This window comes from Leguminivora glycinivorella, chromosome 13 (genome assembly GCF_023078275.1).
Source record: "Leguminivora glycinivorella isolate SPB_JAAS2020 chromosome 13, LegGlyc_1.1, whole genome shotgun sequence".
Taxonomy (NCBI): Eukaryota; Metazoa; Arthropoda; class Insecta; order Lepidoptera; family Tortricidae; genus Leguminivora; species Leguminivora glycinivorella.
In genome coordinates, this window is record NC_062983.1 from 10737933 (window position 1) to 10754578 (window position 16646).

Genomic DNA, 16646 nt, shown 5'->3' on the forward strand with positions numbered 1-16646 from the left:
TTGTATTGACTGACCGCGCTGTACTAAGCTGTGTTCAGACTGTTGATTCGTCAGGGTTTCGCAGAACAATCGGGTGGTCCAATAAAATACATCGAGAGTCGATAACGACGAGCGTTAATAAAATATTCTTATTTTAAACGCGTTGAGGACTCGCTGTTACATTTTATGTTGTTTTTATTGGTTTGCTGTTAACCCCTTTTCGGTTGTATAAAGATAATCATATTTTTATGAACGCTGTTTTAGTAATACATTTTATAACCTTCAACTATGTCCACTTAAAAAATCATGCCCATTCGTAGCTTCGTTTTGCCCTAAAAGACGGGCAGGCAAACAGACACACACTTTTCCCTTTATAATTTGTATGGAAATTAAATTTTACGTAGTAGGTAGGTATGTAAATTTATTAGTGTTACTCGTACATGAGTAGGTACGTATAATTCAATCATAGTTTTGTATGACTGTAATATTCTCTTATATTTTAAACTGAAATACATATCAAACTTAATTATTAACGCAACATCAATCTACCACAAGTTAAATAGCAAACTGTTAGCGTTTAAAATTCGTTACCATTCAAATTTAACTATTCAAATACAACGAAAATCGTAAATAGTTTTGCAATTAATTTAAATCCTAATTAACCCTTAAATTGCCACTCTATGATCGCACAGGATTTTTATAATGAAAATTGGTGTTTTGGGTTCAGTTAGGGTAGATTAAGGGGAAAATGTGTGAAAAAAAAACATAAAAAATTGGAAATGGCTTTTTTTAAGCGTCACTTATAAATGACATTGCCAACTACTGCTTAACATAAAGACGTCACTTTGGACGGACATTGCCAACTACACATGCACATTTCAAACATAGAAGAATAAAACGTAAACTTAATAAGTTACACTCAACATTATCCGAAACTACACGTGCTACCTCTTTATGTCCGGCGCAATATCTCTAACGTAATCTACGTCATGAAAAATGCTCAAAACTATGTTGACTGTCCGGATCTGCTGTCTAGCTTGAAGTTTCCACTTCATAGTCCCCTCACGCCTTGCGTCTCGCACTAAACGAATATTCCATATCCTCGCCACTAATGCTAACTTCAGAAAAAACTCCTTTATTATAAGATCCACTAAATATTTCAATCAAATTTGATTTGATCATGATGCCATCGATCTGATCTCTGACAGTTTTATATCAGTACGCAAACTACTGACCCAAGACTTCACCCACTGTTAACTCTCAAATAACACTATAACAAGTTACTGCTTTTTTTCCTTTCTTTTATTGTTTGCTCTCAATCATTGTTTGAACTCATATATAGATATGTATTACATAATCTTTAAATAAATTACACAATTTTCTGTAATTTTGCACGGATGTACTTTGCCCAATTTCTATCTGTGGAAACTTGTTATTGGCTCGTTGTTTCTATGTTATAAGCCTAATAGTAACTTTATCTGTGAGTTTTCCTAATAAATAAAATAAAAATATAGTCCAGGCAAAAATAAACAGGTACCTATACTTTTAGGAGAAGAAGATTTACTGCTGCAGTCGTCTCTAAAAAACTCTCTAGCTAAGATTCTTATTTTTTCTTCGTTGTCTGATTCTAAATCGGAGTCTTTAGAAGCTGGAGGTGGTAGAAGAGCTATTATCTTCTTTGACCTCAAACGTTGCCCAGCCATATTGTTGTAAAAATGCAACTAATGTTAACAATACACAAAGAATATTCGTTTAAATAAGTTGGCAATGTCCGTTACAAGTGACAAATGGAAAAAACACAATATTTAGTACTAACTGGCAGTGTCACTTTAAAGTGACATATATTATAACTTCAAAAATAATAATGAAATGTTTGTCATTTATTCACAAGAATGACACTAAATAGTAACTTAATTATTATTTCAATAAAATTCCGTGAAAAATACGCACAAATTACTAAAATACTTACATAACAACGACATTTGTCACAAGCGCAAAAAGACCTCACGGTTGTAATTTTTAAACTAAGTATTTTTTTCAAATTTTGATAAGATAAAGCGATGCGAAAGTGCGTAAAAATAAAAGGAATAGTCGCTAGACCGTATGGATCACGCCACCTGCGCCAGTGCCTAGGAATCTGAGTTAGCCTAGACTTTATAGGACGTCATTTAAAACGGACAAAAACAATTTAAGGGTTAACAACATATTTAAATAGCGAGCAACTGAATTAACAAAGCGGAATCCTGATTTTACAATGCTTACGGTTATATGGTTTTCATTACATATGGATCCTTATGTTCGTAGTACGATAAATGGTCTTTTTATCAGAATTTCAAATGGAAATGGTATTATTACACATAATTGACAAGCATAAGACCATTAATATCATAGAAATTAACATATCTGCTCGACCACTAGTACCATAAGTAGGTACCATATTTTGTTTGGTTTTAAATCTATACCCATTAAAACATCTTTACCTAATAAGACATTTTTCTGATTTTGAATTTTGACCTTTCTTTTATTTTTATAATAAATTTGAATTCGAATATATAACTTTATTAAATGACGCCAAAACTTACTGGAATAAATAATTAATTATTTGCGATAAAAGAATTGTTGTTTCCAACTTAAAAGTACGCAGTCGAGGTCATAGGCAAGTTGTAGTAGTTCATCATAAACCTTAAAAAGACAGCAGTTATGAATATTATTCGCTGTGTCGGCGATGCTAACCAGCAATAAACTTCCCAAATTCATATCTGATACGTTACCTGTTGACATTGAATTTAATACTTAAAAAAACTTATCATGTAATATACGGTTATTGATCTCACACGTTGTATTCTGATATTGATTTACTGCGGGAAGCTTATGATATTTTTTTAATCTAGCTACTTAAAACGTGATATCAGTAGTTTCATCGGTTCTTCAACTAGTAAATTTATGTCATCATTTTGCGGTCTTCTTAACGTTTTTCAAGCGCTGCGGTGTCTTCATTTACATAGTTACCAACCGAATTCGTCATTTGCTATAAATTTAGGATAAAAATAAATTCAAATATTTTTATAAAACAAAAACATAATACGATACCTACTTCAAAAATTTCTTTGACCAAAACGTAAACAAATATTATGCAGGTTTTAAAAAGTCTGTTATGAAAGATTAAAAAACTAACATTCTTTGTAGTCAAGCGCACTCCAAGCCTTCACCTGTACACTAGAGGAACAAAGTTACCCACGTCACGGGGCGTCTTCAAGACAAAACTTTGTTTGTATATTTGTTCGCTTAATTGTTCAAGATGAGGTTGCAACTTTGCCTTATCTAAATGCGCATATCTTTGGACAACTCCATTTCGGACTTTTTTCTCTTCCGGTCCTCATGTAGATTAGGTTTACGTTTGAGTCGCATTATTTTAAGACTAATCATTAAAACAAATTGTTTGACAAGCGTTTCCACTTGTTTAAAAAGTTTAATGATTGTTAGTAAAACATTTTGATTTTTGTCTATTAATCTTCTCTCAAATTCCTTATTTTAATAAGTTAGAAAACTCTTTTCCGACTGCAAAAGTTTTAAAGCGGCGATAATAATAATTTACCAAAAAGTTCACGCCGTGCGCCGACCCAAATTAATTAAGGTTTTATTCAATTTTTTCTCGAAAGAAAGACTTTTTATTAATTAACGGCGGAGCATTGACAAATCGGCTACTGGCTGAAGATGGACAGGTCGATAAGCCGAGTCGGGGACCCGTTCTGAATGTAGTTTTTGAAGATTTTTTTCCCAATATTGTTGTTTGGAAGATTGTGAGATATGCGCCGATAGATCGCTTTGGGGCCGATGACGGATTTCTGTTCTGATAGTGCCAGGTTTTGACAAATTGATGTCCCTTATTCAGGCTTAGCTTAATGCGCATCGGGACATGCGCTTAGATGGTTATCGTGATTATTTATAAACGCAATGTCGATGACCCTAGCCGGAGTCTCGTGAATCCTCGAGACTCTTCGTGTAACTCACCGTATCTCCATTCATGTCAATGTGAAATATTTGATTGACAGTGATTTAATTCTGTAAAGGATAATATATTAGATATACGGAACAATTTTATTTTCGTACGCTGTAATTTGATTTTATTTGGCGTCCTTTAGACACGTTTCTACTGTTTTAGCAATAGGGTACGTTGCCCTTACCTTACATTACAAAAACATTGTTGATTTCAGATCAGCATCATCATAATCATAGGTCTTCTGTCATCCACTCTTGAGCATACGCGGCATAGGATGCTATTGTGTGTGTGTTTACGGATAAACATTTGGAATTTTGACAAACATTATTCAAAATTGAAAGCTCATATTTAATTACAACAATATATCACCTGTGTTACTATCAATTTAAAAAGTCTGCGACCCCTTTTGAATTATCTCCCCTAACATCAAGAATAATTGTGTTTCCTATCACTCATCCGTCTCCATTATCAAACCAACTGTTTGTAAAATTAAACATTTAATGTGAACTAAACGAAGCCACATTCATTGTTCCACCCTATGCGACGTTTTCTATGAAAAAGTACCATACTGTTGCTTAAGCATAAGGACGCTTGACAGGCAATTTTTATAAAGACACGATCACATTACGTTCTTATGGTTGTTGACTGTGTGGTACCATTTCCTTGAAAACGTCACCCTCTGCTTTTAATTCCTTAGCTAATCAAGCTACGTATTCCATCATTTCCAATGTTGACTACGAGTACGCCCTAGTTTGATAAAATCTACCCAATTAATACAAATAATATGTTCATTTCTCTTTCACTGCCTATATTAATTATGTGTTGTGTGCGCTTTAATTACATTTTATATGCCTTTTCAAGTAATTCACGTATGTTTAAATGCATCCTTATTTGTACTCTGAGTCATGGACGTTTTCTATGTATATAAGTATTTGTAAGTATATTATGTATATATCGTTGTCTGCGTACCCACAATACAAGCCCCACAATACAAAAAAAAAAAAAAAAAAAAAAAAAAAAAAAAAAACACAATATTTAGTACTAACTGGCAGTGTCACTTTAAAGTGACATATATTATAACTTCAAAAATAATAATGAAATGTTTGTCATTTATTCACAAGAATGACACTAAATAGTAACTTAATTATTATTTCAATAAAATTCCGTGAAAAATACGCACAAATTACTAAAATACTTACATAACAACGACATTTGTCACAAGCGCAAAAAGACCTCACGGTTGTAATTTTTAAACTAAGTATTTTTTTCAAATTTTGATAAGATAAAGCGATGCGAAAGTGCGTAAAAATAAAAGGAATAGTCGCTAGACCGTATGGATCACGCCACCTGCGCCAGTGCCTAGGAATCTGAGTTAGCCTAGACTTTATAGGACGTCATTTAAAACGGACAAAAACAATTTAAGGGTTAACAACATATTTAAATAGCGAGCAACTGAATTAACAAAGCGGAATCCTGATTTTACAATGCTTACGGTTATATGGTTTTCATTACATATGGATCCTTATGTTCGTAGTACGATAAATGGTCTTTTTATCAGAATTTCAAATGGAAATGGTATTATTACACATAATTGACAAGCATAAGACCATTAATATCATAGAAATTAACATATCTGCTCGACCACTAGTACCATAAGTAGGTACCATATTTTGTTTGGTTTTAAATCTATACCCATTAAAACATCTTTACCTAATAAGACATTTTTCTGATTTTGAATTTTGACCTTTCTTTTATTTTTATAATAAATTTGAATTCGAATATATAACTTTATTAAATGACGCCAAAACTTACTGGAATAAATAATTAATTATTTGCGATAAAAGAATTGTTGTTTCCAACTTAAAAGTACGCAGTCGAGGTCACAGGCAAGTTGTAGTAGTTCATCATAAACCTTAAAAACACAGCAGTTATGAATTTTATTCGCTATGTGTGGGCGATGCTAACCAGCAATAAACTTCCCAAATTCATATCTGATACGTTACCTGTTGACATTGAATTTAATACTTAAAAAAACTTATCATGTAATATACGGTTATTGATCTCACACGTTGTATTCTGATATTGATTTACTGCAGGAAGCTTATGATATTTTTTTAATCTAGCTACTTAAAACGTGATATAGTAGTTCGATCGCTTTTTTGACTGGTTTTGATGTCATCATTTTGCGGTATTATTAACGTTTTTCAATGTAGACCACAGCGCTGCGGTATCTTCATTTACATAGTTACCAACCGAATTCGTCATTTGCTAAAAAATTAATCCAAATATTTTTATAATACAAAATCATAATACGATACCTACTTCAAAAATTTCTTTGGCCAAACGTAAACAAATATTATGCAGGTTAATTAAAAAAAGTCTGTTATGAAAGATTAAAAAACTAACATTCTTTGTAGTCAAGCGCACTCCAAGCCTTCACCTGTACACTAGAGGAACAAAGTTACCCACGTCACGGGGCGTCTTCAAGACAAAACTTTGTTTGTATATTTGTTCGCTTAATTGTTCAAGATGAGGTTGCAACTTTGCCTTATCTAAATGCGCATATCTTTGGACAACTCCATTTCGGACTTTTTTCTGTTCCGGTCCTCATGTAGATTAGTTTGAGTCGCATTATTTTAAGACTAATCATTAAAACAAATTGTTTGACAAGCGTTTCCACTTGTTTAAAAAGTTTAATGATTGTTAGTAAAACATTTTGATTTTTGTCTATTAATCTTCTCTCAAATTCCTTATTTTAATAAGTTAGAAAACTCTTTTCCGACTGCAAAAGTTTTAAAGCGGCGATAATAATAATTTACCAAAAAGTTCACGCCGTGCGCCGACCCAAATTAATTAAGGTTTTATTCAATTTTTTCTCGAAAGAAAGACTTTTTATTAATTAACGGCGGAGCATTGACAAATCGGCTACTGGCTGAAGATGGACAGGTCGATAAGCCGAGTCGGGGACCCGTTCTGAATGTAGTTTTTGAAGATTTTTTCCCAATATTGTTGTTTGGAAGATTGTGAGATATGCGCCGATAGATCGCTTTGGGGCCGATGACGGATTTCTGTTCTGATAGTGCCAGGTTTTGACAAATTGATGTCCCTTATTCAGGCTTAGCTTAATGCGCATCGGGACATGCGCTTAGATGGTTATCGTGATTATTTATAAACGCAATGTCGATGACCCTAGCCGGAGTCTCGTGAATCCTCGAGACTCTTCGTGTAACTCACCGTATCTCCATTCATGTCAATGTGAAATATTTGATTGACAGTGATTTAATTCTGTAAAGGATAATATATTAGATATACGGAACAATTTTATTTTCGTACGCTGTAATTTGATTTTATTTGGCGTCCTTTAGACACGTTTCTACTGTTTTAGCAATAGGGTACGTTGCCCTTACCTTACATTACAAAAACATTGTTGATTTCAGATCAGCATCATCATAATCATAGGTCTTCTGTCATCCACTCTTGAGCATACGCGGCATAGGATGCTATTGTGTGTGTGTTTACGGATAAACATTTGGAATTTTGACAAACATTATTCAAAATTGAAAGCTCATATTTAATTACAACAATATATCACCTGTGTTACTATCAATTTAAAAAGTCTGCGACCCCTTTTGAATTATCTCCCCTAACATCAAGAATAATTGTGTTTCCTATCACTCATCCGTCTCCATTATCAAACCAACTGTTTGTAAAATTAAACATTTAATGTGAACTAAACGAAGCCACATTCATTGTTCCACCCTATGCGACGTTTTCTATGAAAAAGTACCATACTGTTGCTTAAGCATAAGGACGCTTGACAGGCAATTTTTATAAAGACACGATCACATTACGTTCTTATGGTTGTTGACTGTGTGGTACCATTTCCTTGAAAACGTCACCCTCTGCTTTTAATTCCTTAGCTAATCAAGCTACGTATTCCATCATTTCCAATGTTGACTACGAGTACGCCCTAGTTTGATAAAATCTACCCAATTAATACAAATAATATGTTCATTTCTCTTTCACTGCCTATATTAATTATGTGTTGTGTGCGCTTTAATTACATTTTATATGCCTTTTCAAGTAATTCACGTATGTTTAAATGCATCCTTATTTGTACTCTGAGTCATGGACGTTTTCTATGTATATAAGTATTTGTAAGTATATTATGTATATATCGTTGTCTGCGTACCCACAATACAAGCCTTGAGCTAACCGTGGGGCTCAGTCAATCTGTGTAAGAATGCCCTTTAATATTTATTTATTTATTTGTCCTTTACAATATGGACTTAACTTCAATGGAACCAACCGGCATATACTTGAAGTACCAAGCTCAAATACATATTGAATATGGATTTACTAAAATATGTACCGACTAAAACCCGAAGATAATTGAGCTAAATCAATATAATTATAAAATATACAAAGCTATTCTCTAAACGCACTATCAATATTTTTTCTCAAATAAAACTGCTAGCTAGGAGTTACAGGTAAAAACGAATATAGTTTTATATTATTTTCTCATCAGAAAGTAATTTTTACGATTGCCTGCCGTCGCAAATCGACTGCTTTCAATTCCACGAAAAAGCTGATTTTTGCAATAACTCGTCGAGCTAAAGTGTGACCAACATTTCATATGAACCTATGAACAGAATTCTAATATCCAATCGCACCCGAACTGAGTAAACAAAAACACAATACGTGCGTCCTCTGGGGAGCGAAAAAAAATATAAAAATGAACCACTTAGGGTAGCGAGGGGGAAAGAACAAAAAACTCTATTGTGTTGAATTACCTTTTTTATTTATATAAGTTTGCGTGACGCTCTTACACTAGAATATTAATATACAAACACCCGAAACACCTTGCACCGTACGCTGCCCTATAATTATCGCAATATGGCGTATGTGTTAAGTTAAGTTATAAAGGAAATAGATTATAAGCAATGAAATTGGAATAGAGTTATTAAAATTGCCCGATAGAAAAAGCGCCCCTAGATAATTTAGGGCTTTGTTATGTAATGTTGCGAAGGGGCAATTTTCGAACGCTGTGGGTTTAGGGCAAAAAGTAGTTGAGTTCTGATTCAAATTCACTTGCAATGGTTGGCATTGTTTCTTTATTGCTCTATTATGCAAGCGGGTGCATCGTTAGTGTACCGGTATATCTGTTTATACACTTATATTTTTAAGTATTGCCTAAGTTGAGTAAATAGACGTTTAGATTCTTATGAAATGTATTAGCTAGGTACTACAGCTCTTGGAAATGCAAACGCCAGTTCGCTTAACATATTGACGGAAAAAATATATTACAATCTGAAATAGAAAAATCGAATCTTTAGTATTTTACTCGTTTCTTTGAAAGGTGACAATGACTATGTGAAAACCATTGCTCTGTATGTCTGAAAATATGAATCAAATTGTGTCTACAATTATGTAGTACAATTTTATTAGGTAATTGTTGTTTTTGTTCATGCACGTAAAAAAATATGACTGAAAAAGGACACATATATCTGGTACAGAAAATACAGAAATTAAATCATGAAAGCTTAATAAATTGGATTGTATCAAATCAGACTAATGACTCAAATAATCAAAATGGCCCGATCGGCATACATTTGACAACAAACCATGCTTTTTACTTCAAGACAAATTAGCAATTACATTATTTTTCGAAACATTGGCCACTGTCCAAGTACTAGCTGATTTTTTTTATTTTATTTTACTAGTATTGCTTATTTTTCTTGTAATGACAATACAGTAAATTTATTTTTATTTTATTTATTATTTTTATTTATTATTCAAATAAGTTACACAGCATAACGGTAAAACCAAAGCACTGTGAAACTAAAAAATAAAAACAATAGGTATAAATATAGCACAACAGTAAAAATCAGACAAAAAAAAAACAATATTCTATTTAGGCGACGACGTAACAGCGTGGCTCCGTTGCGTCGTCTGACACGGCGTAGGGTTCGGCAGGTTGCCCCGGAACCGCCGAAACACCACGCCCTTCGGCCAGAAGTCTGCACTCGCGATGGTGTCCTGCAGCGGCCGCGGCACTCGCAACACAAACGAACTGAAGTGCACGTAGTGGCGCGACTGTAGCTGGAACACTCTCAGCGTGTAGCCAGTCTTCTGGCGAACGTACTCCACCACCTCATCAGCCCCGGCGGAGTAGTGCAAGCGCGACACGTAGAGCGCCCTACTCGGCGTAGCAATCCGTAGACCTGAATTCACTGGTTCCGCATTGCCACACATAGTCTTACGAGGCGCCCTGCGCGCCTTGCTCTTCTTTTGCACCAATGTGAATCCCTCCTCATCCACATTCGTGCGGGCAGACTTTTCCACAATAGGAGCCCGTGATACCTTTACAGGTGCATTTACCCGGTTCGTTGCGACGGACTCATCGACAACGTCAGCATATGCACGCTGACGCGAGTTTGTTGGGACATGTGGCGGCCGGACGCGCGGGGGGCGCGCGGGCGGCGGATCGGCGCGTGCGACACATTTTACTGCGCCGGCAACAGGCAAACAAAGCGACTTGTCAGCAGGTCGATTATCAGACTTGAAATTTGAAGCCGCTGTCTGAGTTGGGGCAATTCGCAAACATTTTATTTCTTCACGTAACTCAGAAATAGTAATTAGGCTAGCTTCAAACTTCGTATTCATTTCGGCTAAACTTGTTCTTAGGGCCACGATTTCCTTAAACAAGCATCTGACGTCGACGTTGTCCGGATTGTACGACGAAATGTTGGAGATATCCGTCGCCACAAACTCCGGAATCCGGTCGTTGAAGTCTTTGAGGATCTTCATTATGTCCTCCAGGCTCTTCTTCCCAGTTTCGTCTCCTCTTCGGTGAGGTACATAGGTGCCGGCTATTCCAAGGAACTCACACAACACTTTCTTCGCTACACAGATGTCTTCCACGGTGAACTTCGACGCGCGCGAAGACATCTGAACAGCAGTCGCCGCATCCATCGCTCCTTCCCGCAGCAGTTTATTTTTCTCTTGCAGAAAAGCGAGGAACTCGTTTACGATGGGTTGACCCTGTTTAGAATCTGCCATCGTGTCAATTTGCCGGCAGCGGCAGGGCCGCGCGATTTCGCAATTTATAATTAAATTAAATCATCAATGCGTCTACGTCGCTGCGCGCATTGGACACGATATGACCCGGTAAATGCACCTTGTAATATCTTTGCTCAGTAAAATATATGGTAGGTAATTAGGTATAAAAGCGGCAACTTTGGTAAAGACGACTAAGTTATTATTGCAATTCAGAAACTGAAACTGTAGTGCTTTTCTTTAAGTAGGTATAACTAAAGTCAGACCAGAAATATATGACTACTCGTACGCGCCAAACTGCGGAATTTCATTAAAAATATTTTTAACCCCCGACGCAAAAACGACGGGGTGTTATAAGTTTGACGTGTCTGTCTGTTTGTCTGTCTGTCTGTATGTCTGTTTGTCTGTGTGTGTGTCTGCCTGTGGCATCGTAGGTCCCGAAAGGATGAACCGATTTAGATTTAACTTTTTTTGTCTGAAAGCTGAGTTACTCGGGAGTGTTCTTAGCCATGTGTCATGAAAATCGGTCTACTATGTCGCGGTCGGGGGTTTTTTCAAAATTTTAATTTTGTGGTTAGGTTATCTTTATCTGAACTGTCACCGGTCACAGCATACATCAGAATAACAGCGCCCTCTTGACAATACACTGAGAGAAAATACAACCAGTTTTCATGTTCGTTCAACAAGTTTTTTGGTTAAAATAGCGCCTACGTGCTCTTTGGTTCAAACAACAAGCTACTTGTCATTTGAATCGGCAATATTTGAATCAACAAGTCAATTTTATAAAAACAACCTGACACATATTGTTTTAAACATACGTTTGGCTGATTCAAACGGATAAACCGCAACAAGTCGAACTTGTTAAATTCACAATGCAAATTTCTCTCAGTGTAGTCATAATTATTTCTGGTCAGGCTTTAAGTTGAATGTGTAGCACCTAGGCATCTATGCGGGACGTTGGAATTGACCCATACATACATACAATCACGCCTGTATTCCATGAAGGGGTAGGCAGAGCACATGAAACTACAACTTTCAGTGTCACTCTTGGCAAATAAGGGGTTGAAAGAAAACGAAACTGTGACATTGCAGTGGCAGGTTGCCAGCTTCTCGCCTACGCCACAATTTAACCCATATCCCACAGTCGCCTTCTACGACACCCACGGGAAGAAAGGGGGTGGTGAAATTCTTAACCCGTCACCACACGAGCACTAAACGAGAATTAAATAAGTAGAAAGGTGACTGCCTTAGTTGCGAATTAAACCATCCAGAGGCAGTGAGTATAACGCCGTGTCTTGCGTGGGCGACGGTCGCGCGACCGTCACCGTCGCGTCTCATACTTCCATATCGATAAGGTTTGATTTCGTATGAGTCGCATCGCCGTCGCGCGACCATCGTGCGACCGTCGCCCACGCAAGCCACGGCGTAAGGCTCAATAAATTGGGACCCGAATTTGCCCATTTTATAATTCTAAGGATAATATCATTGGCATAATATATGTTTAGGAATTACTGGTCAAAGCGGAAAACTCCCATGAGCAGTGGCAAGTGGCAAATTGCAAAATAACGCAAGGAGGATTATGATGATCATTGAGATAATTGTTTCTGTTTGTTTAATGTTATAATGTTTGTGTTTCAGAAGATAGACGCGTACAACCACAGCGGGCCGTCACTGCAGACTTCTGCCGCCATCGCGCTCTGTTCCATCGTCCTGGTCCTTGGGATCTTCGTCGGTGCTATCTTAGTTTGGAAGTAAGTCATCATTACTTTTGTCCATTAGTTATGGATTCATTAGGTACCTATGTCTTCATTTAAGTTGTGTAACTAACTGGTGAAAGCATCATAGATAGCTAAAGCCATTTTAGGCATCATCTAAGAATTAACTTTTGTTATTTATCGCCTATGGTGTTTCCGTACTGAAATAACTTTAAAAATTTGTGAAAGCAGAGCGTTCCGCCACATTATAATCCTCATTCTGGTGTTGCGAGTGACTATCGGCAACGGTCTTCGCTTGCAAAATTGTATCCATAAAAATTGCGACTGTAATTGTATCAGACTTCCAAATGGAAGAGAAGCAAAATTGGTGACTTTGTATGGAGTTTCTATAAAAAAATGAAGAGTTTTGAGTGTAGGCTCCTACAGCTCCTACTGTAATAAGATGACAAATTAACAATCAATCAAGTAAAGGGATTGTTTATTACAATTATTACGAATCAAAATACCATTGACATTGTTACATTTACATATTCCATTAAACTTTGAACAAACTATTCAAAACCATACCCCCTAATAACAACATACAACAACAACAACATACAATCACGCCTGTATCCCATAAAGGGGTAGGCAGAGCACATGAACTACTCAAGTTTCAGTGCCACTCTTGGCAAAAAGGGGTTGAAATAAAACGAAATTGTGACATTGCAGTGACAGGTTGCCAGCCTCTCACCTACGCCGCAATTTAACCCATATCCCACAGTCGACTTCTACTACACCCACGGGAAGAAAGGGGGTGGTGAAATTCTTAACCCCGTCACCACACGGGCCCCTAATAACACCTAAAATTAAAGACGAATTACAATCAACTAAAGGAACCCGTCGACAATGCCAGTGACAGTTTAATCGGCGTTAAACCGTCGTCACATACTGAGGCAATGGCCCGAGAAAGTTTTGATTAGAGTGCCTGTCACCTATTCGAGAGTTAATCCAGAGTTGAAATGTGACACCGGCTTGCGAGTAAAGAGGTAGCGGGTAACACGCATTTAAGTTTTTTTTTACGGCCAGATTCAAATATGATATTTATTGGAGTTGGTGTCACAAATTAAGTTCTTATTAGAAGGAACGTCACTTTTGGCACTGTACTGTTCTTAGAACGTGACAGACATGATGACAAATGATAGGCAACCGTCCATCTTAGCCCCCTGTAGAATCATATTGCAGTAACATTTTGCTAAAATTTTATTAAAACTTCTCTTCGATTATATAAGTTAGTTTTTTAGGTAGGTATTTACTTTGATATTTATTTTTACGTAGAAAAATAAGTGAGTAACGTTCTGATCACTACCAGGATAGCAACTTCTTTTTCTTTAAATGAAACAGCAGCCAGTTTTCTTTAACACCAAGCGAATCGTGGTTTTGAATAAAGTATTCTCCGCTTCCTCGCTTGACTTACACCATAAATATAGGTAGTGTAATTAGACGAGTCACAATATACGTGTCATCGCATTACGGATAGTTTGACTTGACGCCTAATTTAAACTGGATACCATGATTCGATATAAGTAGCTGCTTTAGCTATGCACATTATGTAGCTACTGATTTCAATGACATGAATAAATACGTTATAGCGTATAGTGTGTGCAAGTTTCGATATTAACGCAAAGTTAGACCAGCGGTATCTTTTACTGATATTCTGAAAGAAATGTAAAATTTTCCTTAAATACCCGAAAAAACCTCATTTGTGAATTGTGATACATTTTTGAGCAGCAATGTATTCGTACCTATGTCATAGACGTCAGTATCAGTAACGGCGATGTATTGAATTTTAAAATGAAGTTGTAATACTTAAATGCCGTAGCCTTAACTTCTAATAATTTTATTGATGAGACACGTGGTTATATTTGTGATTTTTGTGGAATAGTAACATAAAAAAATATCTTTCTGAAGTTTACTTAACTAAATCCACCATAAAATGTAACCAGACTTTAAATCGCGCGTGTGGCCACCAGGACATCAGAAACCTCAAGAGATCATTCAGTGACGTGTCATTTAGCCCTCGGCCGTAGTGCCCATAAAACTGGCATTCTGTTCATAAAATCGCCCAGATCTTTTACGTCGAATACGTCAATGTCCATTCAAGTTTACGCCGCCAACGATATGCTAAGTAATAATAGTGGGAACCTAATTTGAATATAATTTGTTTCGCTATTTCTTTAGTAAATATTTACACGCAGATTGTATATATACTCGTATCTGACTGAATGTGAAATGAATATTTACAAATTAAGTCGATCCCATTCCTAAACGTAGGGTAAACTCGCCTCATTCGGTGACACGCCTAATTCGGTGAAACAACCAAAAATCGTCTTTCGAAATAGTGCTTCAAAGCTTTAGGCGTGTTACCGAATGAGGCGAATTTACCCTATATCAAGTTTTGTAATATAATTGTTGCTATTAGCTTTTTTTTTTCATTATTCAATTCTATTACTTTTCATCATTCAAGTCTTGCCACACGTCGCGTTGATGTATCAAATTCGTGTTCACCAAGTCAGTATCAAAACATTTTTTTTTTTTCAAACAAAAACGTCCCCTTTTACACAAATATCCAATGCAAATATTAGAATCAGGCTTATATTAGTCTCTGATTTCTACGAGTATCTTACCTTCATCTTTTGTTCCCTAAATTGCGTAAGGTTATGTAGAACAAACATCCAAGATTTGCTCCATATTACACTCTTCCCTAGTTCCCTCACAAGTTCTAATTAGGGCTAATAACATAAACTACGTGCCATACATCAACGTTGTCACAACCGCAACCTCATAAAATCAACAGAGCTCGTTTAGCCCTCATTGCAGGAAACAGCGTCTATTTTAGAACAATACGGTGGCGTACGGATGTGTTTATTGTTCGTAAATCATCCCACTGTCAATACTGTGACTGATCTATTTATAACTTTCTTGATATATTCCATTTTTCAAGGGTTAGTGACTATTTTTGTGAGAAGAAAGGTCGTATGGTAAAAACTGGTGTAACTTGAGAAGATAATTTTACAACAGTTTTAAAGAGTCAAATAAAATGTATCAATGCAACTGAAAAGTTTGTTCATGGATGTGCAATGTGCATATTGTGCTCTAATCATTTTATTATTATAAGAGTTCAAAAAACTTGTAGTTTACTCGACAATGAGCATTGAATTTTATAATTTATAATATCCACGCAAAATTATAATTTCTAATTATTTCTCTTTTCAAAGTATTAATTTACAGAAACTACCTATCTAAAAATTCCATTTACATAAGTATTTTACATATTCAAATTTGTTGATAATTTAATAGAGTAATTTGTTGTCGTTTTTAATGAAAATGTTTATTGAATGCTAATTCATTGTTGACGTATTTATACGGTAGCTTGCTCAATTAACGTTATTAAAACAATGTGTCGCAGTCATATATAGGTTGGGACAACAATATTAATTATTCATGTAAACCCCTTCTTGCAAATTACCTATAAAGTATAACGATAAAAGAGACAAAGACTATTCTTCACCAAACTCATTACTCGGTGCGTGACTAATTATGCCAAAATTATACTACACGCCGCTTCTCGTCTCTGATTGGCCAATTCAAAAATGGCCGGCCAATCAGCGCGCGGCGTGGCCACTCCCGCGCACGCTCTATTCTCACTTCGCTAAAGCTACTGTAAATATGATGAATATTCAATTATTTTGTGTACCTATGTGAATTTGTAATGAATACATAATTACATATGTCAATTGCTTAATATAGCCTATATAGTTACTAAGTTCTTTAAAACTGCACTACGAGAAGATGTATTAAAAAGCGAGTAATAAAATATAAAAAAAAACTACAGATTAAGCGATTAAATCTTT

At 35.9% G+C, this 16646-nt stretch overlaps 1 protein-coding gene across 3 annotated transcripts in view; it reads left to right on the top strand.

The window, feature by feature from the left end:
• LOC125232610 overlaps positions 1-16646 on the top strand; it is a 167138-nt gene that overhangs the window by 128888 nt on the left and 21604 nt on the right. For all 3 annotated transcript variants that reach the window (XM_048138342.1, XM_048138343.1, XM_048138344.1), the window contains one exon: positions 12677-12789. In XM_048138342.1, the coding sequence (XP_047994299.1) occupies positions 12677-12789 (113 nt within the window). The remainder of the gene's footprint in view (positions 1-12676; positions 12790-16646) is intronic.